Source organism: Haliaeetus albicilla, chromosome 12 (genome assembly GCF_947461875.1).
Source record: "Haliaeetus albicilla chromosome 12, bHalAlb1.1, whole genome shotgun sequence".
Classification (NCBI taxonomy): Eukaryota; Metazoa; Chordata; class Aves; order Accipitriformes; family Accipitridae; genus Haliaeetus; species Haliaeetus albicilla.
In genome coordinates this window covers 14,835,139-14,852,595 of record NC_091494.1, presented here as the reverse complement: position 1 = coordinate 14,852,595, position 17,457 = coordinate 14,835,139, and the positions used below count along the sequence as shown (strand labels likewise).

The following is a 17,457-nucleotide window of genomic DNA, read 5'->3' as shown; positions in this document are numbered from 1 at the left end:
GGAGTAGTATGAGAGTATTCCTAACACTTCAACTCATAGTTTCAGTCTGACAACAAAACTGTTAGGCCTCTACCAGTCTCAGGAGACTGTCTGTTTGCAAAATCAGAAATGAAGTTTAAATAAAAAATGGTAACTGGGCAGGGGTTCTCTTGCATGAATTGCAGATTGGAATTTGCAGCCTGTACCACAAATACATGCCAAACAGATTTGCATTCTGTGCAGTAGCATGAATAACTATTCTTATTCCCTTGCTTGGGGAAGGTTACAGAGGAATTATGAATACGCACATTAAACATTCTCTAATTCCCTGATTCTCACCTAGCAGTCTGACTAGCTCACGACACTGCACAGACACTGTGCTAACATCTTTGTTAGGGGATCGACAACCATCCAAGGCAGCAGACAAAGCCCAGGCATTTCTGGTGATTTTATCAGAACTCTGAGCCCCCTAGAGATGTGGTTGGTTCATCTTCAAGAATAGGCAGAGGACCCTGATACAAAGAACTTACACTCCCTGAGAGCTAATTTATATTCCAGGCTGTCCTACAGTAACATAAAAAGATTTATCCACACAGACCTCCTGGAAGCCCCAAGCAAAAGACGAATGCCACTACTCACTAGCAAAGTGGTACAGGCTGGCAAGTAGATAAAACCTGAGTACTAAACTGTCAAAAAGGTTCCCCTTGGCTCCAATGTATAGTCTGAGGGACAATCTGTCATATAGAAAGCACTGAGTGGGGACATAACCATCTTGAGAAAACACCTGTTAAATCTTTTGAGTGGAAAGTAACAAAGAAAAAGTGAGTTCTCCAGCCATACTGATCTGCATACTTTTAATTTAATTCTGGCACATACACGTGGATATTTTATGTTTAACCCATTGATAACTGGAACCAAGTTTCCTGGGGACTGAATTCCCACTTTTGATTTGAGTCAGACAACGTGGCACATGATCAAAAAGACCCAGTATTAGATTTTCAAAGATTCTCAGCATCCAGCATGTTAAATCTATCTTGAAAAACATGAGTTTTGGTTTTGGCACCACAATAAGAACTGAGCTCCCTGAAACTGTGGCCCAAAATGCATTAGTAATTAGGGTATTTTTGCTCCAAACTGTAAGTCATAATCAGCTGCACCTCTCTCAAAAATCACAAGGGATCCCAAGAAGCACCAGCACACCTTGAGACCTATGAGACAGAGGGAGGTAGAGGCAGAGATTACTTAATAGAGCTGCATCTTCAAACTCACCTGATGTCCCACAGTTTTCTTATGTTCCTTGCTGGCTTGACCTGGCCTGGCCTTGGCTGGTTTTACAGCCGTTCGAGACAAAGGCACACGCCCCGAAGGGGCTGCTGACGTGGGACTGAGGACCTTCTCCTCATCCTGGAATAACTCTGGTAGCAGCTTAAACTGGTACAACAGCAGAAAAAATACAGAGGGTAAGAATCCAGCAAGTGATTGCACCCATTTGTGCTTAAGGTAGTTAGAATCCAGGCTCAGTTTTTGTAAAGCGCAGGTTTTTTGTTGAACTCCACACAGGGTCAAACACAAAAAAGCATTCAAGCTAGTAGTATAGTGAGTGGGCCATGACTTAATACTAAACATTTTGTGGGTTTGATCAGTGAGTCTCCTTCTGAAGACAAAATTCTGATTTGAGGGTTTTTTTCATAGAGCCAGCAACAGCTTCCACGTGAAACTGTTAGATACTGACAGCAGTTTCAGAAGTACCTATTGCAATTATATATGGCTGCTTTGATCTAAGGAGGAAACGACAGGGTCCTCTCATATTCCAGTGGTGCACCAGACTCCTTTGTGGTTGAGAAATATCTAGGACACTAAATAACCCAGCAGGCAACAAAGAATATTCCTGCTTTATCACTCTAAATTGAAATAATCAACCTCAAAGAGGAACCATCAACTAAAAAAAAATCATTAGCCAAATTTACCTGACTGAAGATCTACTCTCAGGCCAGTGGGAGTGGAGGAAAAACTTGAAATATCTTTCCAAATATCACACAGGGCTTCCAGTTCCCTCTCTCTAATGGCTACAAAATACACCCATATATAATAGCTGCTTTGAAGTAACTTACAATGAAAAATAACACCACCACGTCTTTCTACTGACAACTATAGCACTTCAGAAGCATTATAAGAGTAAGAAAATCTGAACTTCTCTACCTGTCAATGAATAATCTTTTATCTAGCATCTGTGCATTTTCTCCCAAGAGATAGGAGCATTCAATTTTCAGTACTAGAAAGTGCTTGGGCTAAGTACAACCTAAAAAATAAAAAAACCGGTTTTGCCTTATAAAACTTGGTGAGCATGCACGACATCCAATGAAACATGCTGCACAACAAAATGGTACTTGTGCCCTGTGGTTGTGCCAGACGGGCTAGCAGGAGGCATCAAACGTTCCTCAGTAGCATTCAGCACAGCACTCCAGCGTAATATAATGACTATGAATGCTACAAAGGCATCCTAAGTTCCTGAATTAAAAAAAGGAGTATCACAGCTTAGCTTTATCTCACCTGAGTCTGCTGGACTAGGAGCACGATCACCTTAGACTACCTCTGTAGCTGGTGGACAAATGACATTTCCAGGGGGTGATTTAGCCTGTCTCTTCCACTGACTCAACAGAGTTCAGGATGATTGGGCCACCACCACCTCATTCAGCTGCCCGCAGTCAGACGGAGTGAGTCGGTATGCACAGGCGTCTGAGCTACAGAGCCACGTCTTTTCATCCCATACAAAAACTGACCTGAATGCAGCACGCTTTCTCTGAAACTCCTGATGCTCTCACGCACCAGGGGTGGGAAGGGGATCCCCAGTGTCTTGACTGCAGATGGATGAGCTCTTCTAAGCTATCAGTACCTAAGACTCATTCCCTTTTCCCAACCCTGGGAAAATCTGCCTGTAAAAATGGGCAAGTGCGTTTCAAAGGTGCCACTTTCATAGACACTGCCTCAGTTACTGCATGCAGAAGACAGGAGCAATCTATGGCCACCGGCAGCAGAGAGCATTGCTGAGACGATCCACATGGTGGGGGCATTCGTGTTTTCCTTTGGTTTAGGTTTTCACTATCTTATAAATTTTCTTTGTTTCACAGAACACTAGGAGCGTTCAAAGAGAGGGAAAACACTGATCAAAGGGCAGATAATTCACATGGTAGAAAACAGGCAAGCAAGCATTTTTTCCCCGTAATTTTTTCAGACAACTTAACAGACATGCTGCTAACAATCTTACAGATCATTTCTTTCAATACAGAGCCACAACACAAGATTTTAACAACATGCCAGTAGCAAGCATAAAGGCTGAGGACTGTTGTGTTGCTTTCACGATACATGCATGGAAACTGAACTAGTTCAAAGAGGTCTTGTGGGTGGATTTGTAGAGAAGGCCAAAATAAATAGCTAAACACTACAGTGCCTGCCAAGAGCAGCGTGTGTCATGCACTTCGGAAAGCAAAGAAGCATTCGAGCTGTATGTGAGAGTGGGCATGGGCAGGATGACAGATGATGCAGTCAGTTTAGAATTACCTTCTGTTGAATGTGCACAGCAAACCCAGAAAACAGTGACAACAACAACAAAATCAGAAATGCAATCCCACTACAATTACTAATAAAGAAGGCCTGCTGAAAAATAGAAATGAAACACTCTTCTTTTGAAAATCCATTTTCTTCACAGTTGAAATTTTTTTTTTTTTTTTAAACACTGGTTTGGGTGAAATTTACCATTGAGGAAAACAATGTTGTTTCTTGGTGTTTAGATTGAATTGACTCAACCTACTGAGCCTGCCCAAGCTGTTGTCATGCTCTCATGGCAGCGATGTCCCCATTGGCCCTTACTCCCTGGCCTCCGTCCTTCGGAGCACCCCTGCACCCCGGCCCTGCGCAGCACACTGCCACGCTGTGCACAGCCGCAGCTACACCGGCACCCGGTCCCCGCCAGCTCCCCGAGGATGCTACCTGCCTCCCACACACACAGCAACTGACTTCACTGAAACCACTTCAGCATTTCTCTCAGCAGAAAGCCTGCTGTGGTTTTTCATTATACTACATGTTTCAATCATTTCGCTTCAGATATCTGCCCAGAATAGAAACAGAAGAGAAAAATGTTGGTTTTCCTGATAGAATAGCATAATTTTAAAGAGCCTGTCCCTGATACCCAGCTTCCTGGGCCATTAGAGCTAGCAAATTCCCAACAGCCATCACAGCGCAATGTCAAGTTAATTGCCTTTACATTTCAGAAGAGCACAACTAGCATTTTTGCCATTAAAAAAAGCAGACGATGCCACTGAAGGCCTGTTCTATAATATTCCTTCATGCAGTATTTTTCAGTTCAGATGTGATCTTTCTTTCATAGACATCAAGAAGGCAAGACTCCGTAAATTCTGGTTCGTGTCCTTAGGGTCTACACATTTCATTCCTCTCTCATTTTGCTTCTGGAACAGAATTTGTCTCTCCTCCAGAAATTTTCTGCTCAATTGTCAGGCCACAAACAAGAAGCTTCTGTTTTCAGATTACAAAATTAAGGGCTTAACTGTTAAGCCTTCTTATACTACTATAGTATAGTAGAAGTCCTCGATGACTTTACAGAAAATGTAGCAAAGTTGGGGGTTTTTTTCGGGGCCGGAGGGCGGAACCAAAACAAATAAAAACAAACAGTGAAATCAGTGGCTAAATATAGACTGATCTCACATGGAGCAAAATTAGCCTACAGGACTTTCTAAATTGATACAGAAGGCCAAGTAAAACACAAACTATGTTCAATTCTAGTTGATCTGGTACCAAAGGCAGAAATACTTCCTAGGTGTCACGGTTTAACCCCAGCCAGCAACTAAGCACCACACAGATGCTCGCTCACTCCCCGCCCCCCCAGTGGGATGGGAGAGAGAATCGGGAAAGTAAAAGAGTAAAACTTGTGGGCTAAGATAAGAACAGTTTAATAGGACAGAAAGGAAAAAAAACATAATAAAAAGACAATAAAAAAAATAATAAAAGGATTGGAATATACAAAACAAGTGATGCACTATGCAATTGCTCACCACTCACCGACCGATGCCCAGTCAGTTCCTGAGCAGCAATCTGCACCCCCCAGGCCAACTCCCCCAGTCTCTATACTAGGCATGACATCATATGGTATGGAATATTCCTTTGGCCTGTTTGGGTCAGGTGTCCTGGCTGTGTCCCCTCCCACGTTCTTGTGCCCCTCCAGCCTTCCTGCTGGCTGGGCATGAGAAGCTGAAATACCCTTGACTTAGTCTAAACATTACTTAGCAACAACGGAAAACATCAGTGCGTTATCAACATTCTTCTCATACTAAATCCCAAACATATTGTTATACCAGCTACTAGAAAGAAAATTAACTCTATCCCAGACAAAACCAAGACACTAGGTTTATAAGAAACTTTATATGACCCTTAATTCAAGGATTAATAATTGCAAAAGAAGAAAAAAAAATAATCTTTATACTAACCTTACTTGATTTTAGGACTTTAATTTGTTCTTCATAAACTGTGTCTTTATTCTTTTCCAAAAAGCCTTCACATTGATATTCCACCTGAAAACAATCATTTTACAAAAAAAGTAAGTATTAAAAGTATTTAATAAGAATATTTTGCATAGAACTCACCAGCTGTAACTTTCACATTTAAAACAGGTAATTCTCGTGGATGTTGAAAATATCAGCTCCCAAGTGCATCTTTGTTAAATATAGATTTTCCTCAAAGAGAGTGCTTTCCAGTAAAACGTAAAACATTAAAACATATAGAGATGAATACTGTTATTGCAATATAGCAGATATATTTCAGTGCTGAGAGATGCTTGTGGTAAGACAGCGTGATTGAATGGTTACAGTAAAGGTGAAGAATCAAAACGTGTGTTGAGCATCTCCTGCACTGAAGTTACCAGGGCTGCAAAATTGCGTGAAATCCAGATGCAACTCAGAACAAAGTATCTCATCTCACCTCATCAGCTGAGAGGCAATAAGTAGATCTGCCTGCAGCTTATTATGAAGATGGCTCATTTGTATTCAGAAAGACTGTTTTTACCAGAAACAATAAAAAGTCTGAATGTTGTGACAATACATAACAATCCTTTATCACAGGGCCGTGGAGTCTCCTGGACCAGAGAACAGTCAGAGCATCAGATAAAAACCTAGTATTTATTTCACTGTCCTAATTCAAGGCCGAACAAAATGCCAGAACTACTGTCAAAAGTCTGTACCTGAGAATTGGATAGTAATTAAAGTAAGGATGCTAACTCCCATGAAGTGCCTCACACTAACTCTTCAATCTTGTGTCAGCAGAAGCGCAGACCCTTACAACAATGTTGTTCTTTCAGAGCAGACGGACTGACAGCCATCATCAGCCTCTCTTCCAGTACGGCCATTTATCGGTGCTTACACAATGACACTACACCCCAAGCTGCAAAACATTTCAAAAAATTCCTAGGGGGGGAAGAAGGCAGAGGATCTCCCCAAGGTCTCTTTACAGCTGAAGGCCCACCCTGAACATTAACGACCTGGGGTACCAGTCATGTCCTTACTGCGGGCGACGATGCCACGAGAGGGCAGCAGAATCTCTGCCTTCCCCCAGAGAAGACAACGTCAAGGCACAGCGGTTACTAACCTGCCAGCTACAGCTTTGTTTTTCCCTTCCAGATGTCTGTAGGCATTCACGTATGCCCACAGGAAAGCCTAAAATGCTTAGCACAGACAGCGCGTCAGAGCTTAGAGCTCTGCCAGTACCTGCTCGGAGCTACTTTTAGCTCTCCTCGGCCCTCGCTGCTCAGACTAGGCATAGGAAAGCCTTGTTTTCAAATATCAAAGTTTAGCCTAATGAACAGTACATGAAACGTTAATTAAATCCTTCTTGTTCTCTCATCCGCCAAATAAACCAGAACTCATGCATCTAAACAGTTACAGGGACGTTCTTGCTGCTTTCATTGAGGTAACACTAGACGCAACAAGAACAGGACCCTCCTGCTACACATGAATTCAAGAACCTGGGAGAAAGCAAGTGGAGGCAAATAAAGGCCTCCAACCCCCCATGTCAGCACATACAGACCTACTGGTAAGAATCCCAGCACTTCTCCAAACTTTTTTTGACAAAGCTGACAATATTCTGAGTCAGCTGCTTTGTTTAACAGGACAATTAGCTTAAACAGGATTTCATTTTAACCTGAGGAGCTGCTCGGTTTGATGATGCATTGTGGGAGCTGAACAATGCAGGCACTCCACTGAGGCACGCCTCGTCCAGCTTCCTAGAAATCGCCGTTCGCTGACCAGCAGAGGCGAGGGTGGGAGCAGTACACACCGCTCCGGCGATAAGAAGGGTGTGTTAGCCTTCTTCCTGTTTGCACATTAAGATGGCAGCAAAACCAACATCGTTTTGTTGTTGCTCTTTAGTTAAAATTACAGGAAGATACGTTAATTTTCTATTTTGTGCATTTCTACAGCATAACTGGAATTGATACAACTATGCTGTGAATTGCAAGCACGCTAAGCTGCCACGTTTCGAAAACGGATGGTTGGTGGTTACAGCACGTGACAGGAGCCAGGTGCTCTCGTTTGTGTTCCTGGCTCTGCACAGCTGCCAAGCCAACTTTCTTCTCCTGATCGGGTGTACAGGCAGGCACACGTTTTGCAAGAAGCCTGGCAGAGCCAGGGATGCCGCTGCCCAGTCGCTGCCTGCAGCAGCCGCCCACCCCAGGATCCCTTCCCGCACACACGCTCAGCAACACCAGCCACGGAAAGAGGTACCGGGGGAAAAGTCCTCACCTTGTCAGCAAAGTGCTTGATGATAAAAGCCTTATTTGACAGACGTGGCTTTTCAAAGAGGGCACATTTATTCAAATGAGTATTGTAGAGTTTTTGGGCCCACGTGTCATCTGAGCCTTTTGGCATCTATGGAAAAGAACACACAGCCGTTTTAAAATGTCTTGAAAACTTTTCAGTAGCGAAAGAAACTAAGAAGATGCGGGACAAGACTTTATGGTTCGCTTTCAAACTCCAACTCCTCGCATTTCCAGCACTGCCATAAGCCAGGAAGCCAGTAACCAGCTGTGCGCTTGCCCTTCTAACACTCCGGACTGGGCACAGCCCAGTGGCAGGTGTAGCTGCTATGTGACACGTACAACGCTACTGACGCTCCCAGTGTCACACACCTGAAGGCGGGGGGTCCAAGAGGTACGTTATCTGACTGAGCAGCATCTCAGCGGGTCAGAACTCATCCACCACCATTAGAGATTTCTTGTGATGCTTTGTGATACACAAGAACCCCAAGCTGGGTTTCCACTGAAGTAGACACCATACGCCATCCCCTGTACATGGCTTGGCATAAATTAAACTAAGATAAAAGACAAAAGGTGAGACACCGAGCGAGAGGCAATTTGGAGAAGTCTGACAGGACCAAGGACTCCACTTGCTACACTCGGGAAAAAGAAAGTTGCCAGAGTCAAAACAAAGGTTGATCGGAGACCCAGACCCAGATACAGATACATGATGGAGAGGAGGGGGAAAAAAAAGCGTGACTAAACCCATTTTTTCTCCTCCTGTAATTGCCAATTCTGTTTGTACGTTCTCCAAATCCTTTCAACAGCAGAGTGTCAAAATGATGGCTGTATGCAGATGGCTTTTCCCTGTCAGGCCCCAGAAGCAGGACGGCTGATGACCTCTTTCTCTATGAAAGCCCTTGAACACACACCTTGCACTCCTCATCCAACAGATCGAGAATTCCCATTTTGGCCTCTATGAGGTTGATGCAAGGCTGATTGTCGTAGAAATCAATCAAGGTCCATGGTATTTGTTCCTTCATATATTCTTCTTGTTCCAGCTTAAAGACATGCTACAGGGCAAAAAGAAAACAGTTGTCTGTGAAATAAAATGCAGAATAAATACATTGAACTCTCACTTGAATTCATCTTGGCACATTATCCAGGCTGTCAAGTGACACCCTAGTTCATAATCCAGGCTGCCATGTGACACGCTAGGTTCAACTGAATAAACCCTTTAACAAGTAAGGATATGAAAAAGAAATTAACCTTTTTTCCTGGCCTAAAAACAACAGACTAAATTAAAGCACTTATCCATATTGTCTGCAAATAAGGTCTATTTTTTCCTATCTTTTTACTATATTGTCCTACAATTACTACAAGCTCTTTTCTCTTATGAAAAACCAACACAAAACCCAGAAAAAGCCTCAAGAGCAGGAACAGCAACTTACAAAGTGGGATGTGCCATGAATTTATGGGTTTGAAGTTATGAATACTGCTCTATTTCAAGTAAAATTTCACTATAAATACTTTTCAGTTTGCTTGTAAAAGAACAGAGCTCCATTTTCTCTTAAATGGCTGCTGATTTTTTCTAAGATGACGCATTGCATTAAAATTTACTCTTCAGCAAAAACCTGCAAGAATGACTCTAGGAATATTAGCACAAGAAATCCTTTAAGCAACATTTTGTGGAAGTTCTATCTGGTATGAAGATCAATAACAATGTAGTTGTATATTTATTCAAAAATATTATCACAAAATGAACTGTGCACAGGAGATGAGTTAAAACTTCAGGAAAAAAGATATTAAGATATTAAACAGGCAAACTGTGGTCTTAATAGCACAAGCACCCTTTTTAAAAACAAAAAGAGTGCTGACTCCAGTTATTTTCAATGATGTTTTATCTCCCATTTAAATTTTAATGCCTACTAACTGTTCTGGCAGGCAGAACTCAACTCAGAGCATGCCCTACCAAGCAGCAAAGAGCAGCGCCGTGGGCAGGGTTTGGGGGGCTACCACAAACACCCGCATTTGTGACCTGGCCTCAGCTGCCCCCCGAGCTCAGTGCACAAGCCCACAAACACCTCACAGCTCTCGGGCATATGTCTGCTAGACAGCAGAAAACTACCCTGACAAAGTGGTTTATCCCTTTTATTTCATTAGCTTAACGCCACCCTTCCCAAAGCAGCGCTCCTTGACGGCGCCCACGGGAGCCATTCCCACCCCGCTGCTTAACGGCTGCGTTACACGCCAAGTTAATTCCTGACAGGAAAGCCAATGGTAGCGTTTTATTGGCAAGCCGTATCCAACCTAAGTCCTGAAAGAAAACATAAACCCATTTCTTCACTGTAAAGGAATTAGCAATTACGTGGTGAAAAACGTCTTCAGACGTAACCTTCCTCAGGGGCTGTGGGTGGCCAGGCAGGGGAAGGGTGGCCGGGGAGGCCAGGCAGGCTGTGGAGACACAAGCGGCGGCCAGGCAGTGCCCGAGCAGCCTGCCCTCGGCCGGGCTCCAGCTGCCCCGGGCGGCACGTGAAGGCTTGCTGCCTGCCACCAGGCACGGGGCTTTAATTTAAAGCGACTTCCACCCCGTGTAGCTGCACGGCAGCCCAGTGGGTCCGTGTCCACCGAGGCTGGGTTTGGTAGCCTGGCGGGGCATCAACACGCAAGCCTCGTTGCCCTGTCCTTCGTGAGACGAACGCTTACAGCAACGGCGTGACAGGGAAGGGAACACGGTGACAGCGATCTTTACTAAAGAAGCGACCCCTTACAGTTCTTGCAGTGACTAGATTTTTGCTCGAGAGCTGAGAAAACTCCAAGATACCTTGTGCTTAGCAGTTACGACATCCCGCTTATGGAGCTGAAGCCAGTCGTGGCGCTACCAGCACGGAAAGGGCGCACCGGGGCTGGAAAGCCCAACCACCACTCCAGCACCCGGCTTACTCCCCGGCACGCATCCCTGCCGCCAGGATGGACAACGGCGCAGGGGGATCCGGTCCTGTGAGCACACGCTGCCACGGAGGTACGCTCGTAAAGAGTTCAAAGCTATTCCCGTACTGCAGCACAGCCTAGCAACAGACCTGGCATAAATAACTTGCCTTGTCATTATGCAGGTAAGATATATAATTACAAACATCACTAAGGCTGAGGAAAGAGAGAATCGTGATGTCTCTGGAGGAGAGCAAAGAGGCGCCCCTTGCCACACGTCAGTCATCAACTTCAGGATGCGGCTGAAAACCCTCAAAAAATAACGCCAGGAGAGGAAGCGCGGGTGGCAGGTTTCCAGCAGCAAAGCCCGGCTCTCTGCTGCCCGTGCACCGGCTCTCGCTGGAGGTTACGGAGACACAGCTAACTCCAACTTCATCCGCACGGTGCTCTCATTGACAGGCAGTCTCGGGGTCTTAATTGCCGAGCACTGCTTCTGTCTTATAATTGTTACTGTGATCGGAATTTCAAATAGTCCCAGAGCAGCAGTTAGTCATAAAATCTATTTCTAGGAGATAGTCGATCTTTTCCCATCCCCCAAAGCCCACGGCCAGGACAGCTGGTTAATAGACTGAAGGAATTCATCGTAACCACTAGGGACCCAATTAGCAGGATGGACTTGGGTGAGGGGAAAGGGAAGAGGAAATGCCAGTCATTTCCTACTTACCATATTGAATTGCTGCTGCAGTTTCTCGTTAGCGTAGTTGATACAGAACTGTTCAAAGCTGTTGATTTCAAACGTCTCAAATCTAAAATATGCAGATACTCAAAATTACTAGTGCAGTGAAAAAAACTGATTAAATGACCCATAATTTTAAATTCCCTCCCTCCAGTCAAATTCATTGCATTATTCCAGGTATGACCAACCACAATCAAGCAACAAAGCACACAAGGAAATGGCAAATTGCTGCGCATGAGCAATTCGGTGATGCTCCCTCTTTAGGCAGGGATGAGGAACACAGGGAAGAGACTGATGTTCCTGGAGAGCGTGTTACGTTATCTTTGTCCTCTCTAGAAGGGCCACCCTGGAGGAACCACGAGATGACAATTCCCTTGTAACTTTCCCCAATGCAATACATAAAGGAACTACCAACAGCAAAAATCTGAAATCCCACTATAAATGTCAAACCTGAAAGTCAAGACAAAGATCTTAGACAGCATGTCAAAACTTAACACCTACTTCCTTCAGCTGCAATAAGCAGCTGCTCAGGGTTTGGTTTTTTTTGTGCAATCCACGCAGCGCTACATGATAAAGACAAAAGATGCTTTGCGGTAAGATAATTACATAAGAGGTGTTGTATCTCTGACAAAAAGACTCACCCGTAAATGTCCAACACTCCAATGAAAGAATGCTGTTTTACAGTAGCGTGAAGTGCTTTGTTCACATGATCTACAATCCAGTTAAAGAGATTAGCATAGATATGCTTGGCAAGCGCATCTCTGGCATTGATGGCATGAAGTTTAGAAATTGGCTTGATGTAGGTTTCGGTGGCAGTTGCGAGCTTCCTATGGCAAAGCCAGTGGGCCATTTCTTCATACTCCACGCCCATGAGGTCACAGAAGATGCTGAGGGGTTCGTGCTTGGGCTAATAAAAACAATCTCATTAGGTCTTGAAACAGTATTAGCAATAGCACACATGCAATCATGCAATCAGAAGAACTGCCTGCTGCAGTAAGCAGCAACAGCAGCTTCCTCAGCTCTCCCTCCTTCAAAACATAACGAGTTCCCTACCCACTTACCACATTCACATCGCTGAAGTAAATTACTGATTCACAGTTTCCCCAGAGGCATTTTACTATACTTGTGTTCACCAAAAAGCCCCACACAGGGAACCCACAACCTTCGCAAAAATGAATCACCTAGCTTCACAGGGATGGACTTGGTATTTTGATTTCTTATAACTGACTGTCTCTGTTTTGAGTGAAGAAGCTACAGAAATGCAGAGGACAGGACATCAGCTGTGTGCTGGGGACAGAATGGACTACAGCTCCTGAGTGGTGCTCTCGTCTGCTCATATACATCCACGGCAGGGAGTGACAGGCAATGGGGCATTGCAGCCCAAGCCAAGAACGAAGAGGAACAAGTGTGCAAAGGCTGTAGTGCTCTGGTCTCAGTATTTAACACAGTATTTCCTCAGTGAATTCTGGAGACAAACATTAAGAGATTGGAGCACTCAAATGACGTTCTCTAACTCTCAAATTGGACTGTACAAGTGAAAAAATTGACCTTTGTTTAACCAGGTAAAATCAACTAGCAAGGCTTGCACACTGAGATGGTTATATAAGATTTCTGCATGAAAATCCACCCAGTGTGTTTACCACTCCATGAGTGAAGATACTACACTTTGTGACTAACAAGCAAACTGATAACTAGAAATCAAGGAGGACAGACAGGTCTTTCCTCCTAAGGAACTCCCCTAACACTACTTCCTCATCACGTTCACTTTGCACCCGATGGCTCAACAGCATGCTGACAAGCAGCGTCTTGACAAGGACAGATTATAAGGGACTGTTGCTACATGCCCAGTAGCTTCAGGGTACATCAGCTTTATCTTTCTATTTCCACGTCCTTATGACTTCTCTGGGGCTTCTTCCAGTCCTTACAGCATACAGGTCCCATGGCAGTGCTGATCCACCTCCAAAATCCAGTTAACTAAGCATGTCTTCTTTCAGTTTAGCCATACAACCTTAACTGGCTCAGAAGACAACAATAAAGTAATAATAATAATAATGAACACTGCACAAAAGAGTGTCACATTAGGGTTACTCAAGCTGACATTGAACAAACCGATTCATTCACACAGCACCACACAGAGCCCTTTGCCGAGCTCCCCGGAGCACCACCATTGCATCACCACACCAGTGCTTCCCAGGCAGACCAGTCTGCACTGCGACAGAACTCTGCAATGACATGGCTATTGTCAGAGAACAGCACGGCTCAGGTAGCGGATGCCATTGAGCAGACATTCACCGCCACCTGCTAGATAGATGTTTATCACGTCAGGATAGGATTCCACAGGAACTTGCAGCTTTGTACAAGCTCATTCAGTGGGATTCCTGCATTGGAGATACCATTACAACACAGACGAGCTCATCATGCGCTGGGGCTCATCAGCTTTCTACCTGTGATCATTAAATTATGCTTTCTTTGTAGTGAAAACCTTTTTAAGACACACGGAAGAGCCAGACTGCTGCTGTGGTTTCACAGCAGCTATCCATTAGGTGCCACGGACAGATGGTGTCAGACCAGGCACACTCATCATCTGCGGCCCAATAAGGGACCTGTTGTCTCAGCGCCAGAAACTGCTACTGCAGATTCTTGAGAAAGCGACTGATAGAAAAATGAGAAAAAAACCCTGCAACTGTTGCTACTATTTGAAGAAAGATGAAGGCTGTGTAGTCCAGCAGTAGATGTTCAAGGAAAGGCAAAAGGAGAAACTGGCCACTTGTGAATCCAAGGAATCAAAGAGTGACAAGCCAGATCTTTTTTGTTTCTCATCTGCGGAATATGGACTTCAGTAAGAAGCCTTGGTCCTCGCTGAATGAGGAGGTTTTTTCAGATCAGACTATGCAGTCCTCCTTGTCGACCACCACAAAGGTAAAAAGGACTGCTAAAACCATGACACTTAGATGAGTCACATGAATCATATCTGTATATCCTATGCTAGTGTCTAGACATCCCAGAGGACTTTGCGAAGCATTTGCTTTGCAATTATTTAGGCCATTTTGGCATTTAACATTAAAAAAAATCCTGCAAAGCGTTTACTGTGGGCAGGGAATGTATTCGTGTAGGAATATAGAGACCTAAGACACCTGTCCAGGACTTCAAAGCAAGCCTGTCTGGTAGACTTTTCTAGGACAGATCAACTACAGTTTTGAAACAAAATTAAGGCAGCCACTGTTATAATACAGACAGTACTGTCTAAAGCCTCTAAACTGAGAAGAGTTGACTACATCTGCAAAAAGAACTGTGGAAATGTTAACAAATTAGAAATAAACACACTGCTTGCGTTTTTATATTGTTACTCCTTTTCAGAAGAGGTCCCTGCAAACAAGCAGAAGGCAGAACTGTCAGAATAGAAACCATGCCCTTCAGTTCATCTACTACTCACAGGAATAGTACAGCTGTCAGAATCCCGAGATGCAAACTCCACGTTGCCCAGGTGAAGGATGCCAGCAAGGATTCGAAAAATTCCCATCTGGTAGGAATCACTAATCCCTGAAAAATGATGAATAAACTGTTTTGAATGGAGAGAGAAATAAAGAACCACGAGCTGCAGTTGATGAAAAATTTTATTAAGACGAGAAAAATGGTGACCGCTGTGTGTTTTTTTCAGAGACTTTGGCATTTGACAGTACTGCTTGGCTCCACTTCTATTAAAAGTGTTTTATAACCAGATGCAAAAAAAAAAAATCCATTAAAATGAACTACTTAATTTGCTGTTTCAAAGTGTTTTGTCAGTGACCTCCAATGCTTTATATGCTACACCAAGGGAATCCACCATTTACATTCATATAACACGTGCTTCTCCTACACTAGATGAGTGATACCACTGCAATTTAAATACCTTCTTCATGCAGCGAAAGTATCTCAGTCCCAAAGTTTATCAGACTCTCCTGATTTTACACACAACAGAGTATGAAGAAAATATACAGAAACAATGTAGAAAACACTTGCTGGCATATCGGATTTGGGATATGACTGTGTTTTACAAATTACCTAGCAAAGTGCAGGCCTGCCTGGTGTTTACCATTTCCTTAGCATCATTGACACCATCAATCACAGGGCTTCCACCTTGCTTTGTATAGTGAAAGTAATTTGCATTCCCTGTAAGAGAAAAAACACATCTTTTACACAGACTGATGCAGAAATTCACAGCACATCTGTAAATCTGTGTAACGATTAAGTTGCTCCTGGCAGAATCCATGATTTGAAATACGTCAGTGTATTTTTGCCTTCTGGCTTAGAGGACCCACTTATTCTGGAGAATTTTTTCAAGATTTAACAATGCAAATAAGTATTCTTAAGCTACCTGGTTCCTACAATAGGCCCTCAGGCATATTCTCTACCTAACCTTGATTCAGACTTCCACACCTGTTGAATAATCACTTTGGAAGCAATTATTCTCCAGGTCTGAGCCAACCACCCAAGTGGTAGGTGCAAAGTTGATAGCAGCAGCACTTTGAAATTCTGTAGCAGATATTATTATGCTATTATTGCATCAGGATATTTAAAAAATTCTATTTTGCCCATTTTCTTCTCATTTCTAATTTATGGTCTGGTTTAGTCTTACGAGTATCTGTAATCCGTTCTGTCTGAGAAGTCATGGTTGGAGAACTGATAGCTTCATACCACTGTGGGGACAGTACTGGGCTTCACTGGGAGAGCAGTAGCTCTCCTGGGTACTGTGTAAATTCCTACGGTTTCAGTGGCCATGCTTCCAGCTGCAGTAACAGACTCCTTATCTTCTGATCTGCTAAGGTTTCAAGAATGTTGAAAGAGGAGCCTGCTAAATGGCTTCCTTAGTTATAATTACATCAGTTTCTTTCTTTCCTGTGTCAGCAGATGTGAATCCTAAATGTGCCAGGATGGTGCTGAAGAGCAGAGAAACACTTTAAAACCAGAAAGATATTTCAGAAATTAGCACTGACAAGCTGTGCAGTTTTCCCACTGTGAAGTTAACTTTAAAAAATATACAAGCGGCACTGAAATTTATATTCAATTTAAAAAATGATCAGGCGATTGCCGGTCCCAAGGCCATCGTCACGTCTTTCTTTTACAAAGTACCAGTTCCTGTTAAATGACAAACCTTTCCTTTATCAACATTTTAATTTGAAAAATGAAAAATTTCATTAACCGTTTTGTGATCACTAGGTTAGCAGAGATGGTAAAGTAATTGTTGGTAACAGCCCAAGTGAAAGTATGCAGATGCAAAATAAAGCTTTTCAGGTGCTTATACCAGAAATGGTAAAATTATCTAGTAGCTGGAGCCACGGAAAAAAAAGGTTTTAAAGGACCAAGAGAAGAGAATTTCACCCTCGCTGCTGGAAAGCTACTCTGGAATCCAGGACATAGTAAGTCCTAGTGATTAGAACTGCAGGGTGTTAAGAGTATGCTGAAGAAACAAATGTGTTACTTTTGTTTTATCTAAAACCCACAAAGTCTGAGATCTGCCATTTTAGTTATTTTCAATATATTTTAGTATTTGAAGGTTTAAAAGTTTAGAATTTAAAAGCCAGCAATTCTTCATTTAGTTCTATGGCTCAAAAAGCTCAGAGATGCTGCTTTGTACCTACAATTGCACAACACAATGAATGTGAATTTCATACCTAATCGTAGAGTTTTAAACTCAGGTAATGCTGCAGAGGCACAAAGTTGGTAAAAGATGTGGTAATTTCTCTCCTCTTCTGCCTTTAAAAAGAAAGGAATTGATTATTTTTCACAACTTAACAAGTGCCAGAAACATCCATGAGTACAAAAGAATTATTATGTTTAATGCTTTCTCTAGCATTACATTAAAAGCATAGAAGCCACATGGAAAAAGGAAAGATAAATCAGCATCTATCATTTCCTTGTTGATTAATTTAATCCATTTTCACCAGCAAGCAGCATGCAGACATTTTCCTTTCAAAAAAATGTATGATTTCACTTTTCAGAATGGTGGATTACTATTAAATATAGATCAGGATTCTATGGG

General features: G+C 43.1%; 1 protein-coding gene across 4 annotated transcripts in view; it reads right to left on the bottom strand.

The window, feature by feature from the left end:
• MYO5A (myosin VA) overlaps positions 1 to 17,457 on the bottom strand; it is a 105,409-nt gene that overhangs the window by 39,214 nt on the left and 48,738 nt on the right. For all 4 annotated transcript variants that reach the window (XM_069798223.1, XM_069798224.1, XM_069798225.1 and 1 more), the window contains exons 7-15: positions 17,090 to 17,171; positions 15,480 to 15,587; positions 14,872 to 14,978; positions 12,080 to 12,345; positions 11,427 to 11,508; positions 8,707 to 8,847; positions 7,782 to 7,907; positions 5,478 to 5,561; positions 1,249 to 1,410 (exon numbers count right to left, since the gene is read on the bottom strand). In XM_069798223.1, the coding sequence (XP_069654324.1) occupies positions 1,249 to 1,410; positions 5,478 to 5,561; positions 7,782 to 7,907; positions 8,707 to 8,847; positions 11,427 to 11,508; positions 12,080 to 12,345; positions 14,872 to 14,978; positions 15,480 to 15,587; positions 17,090 to 17,171 (1,158 nt within the window). The remainder of the gene's footprint in view (positions 1 to 1,248; positions 1,411 to 5,477; positions 5,562 to 7,781; positions 7,908 to 8,706; positions 8,848 to 11,426; positions 11,509 to 12,079; positions 12,346 to 14,871; positions 14,979 to 15,479; positions 15,588 to 17,089; positions 17,172 to 17,457) is intronic.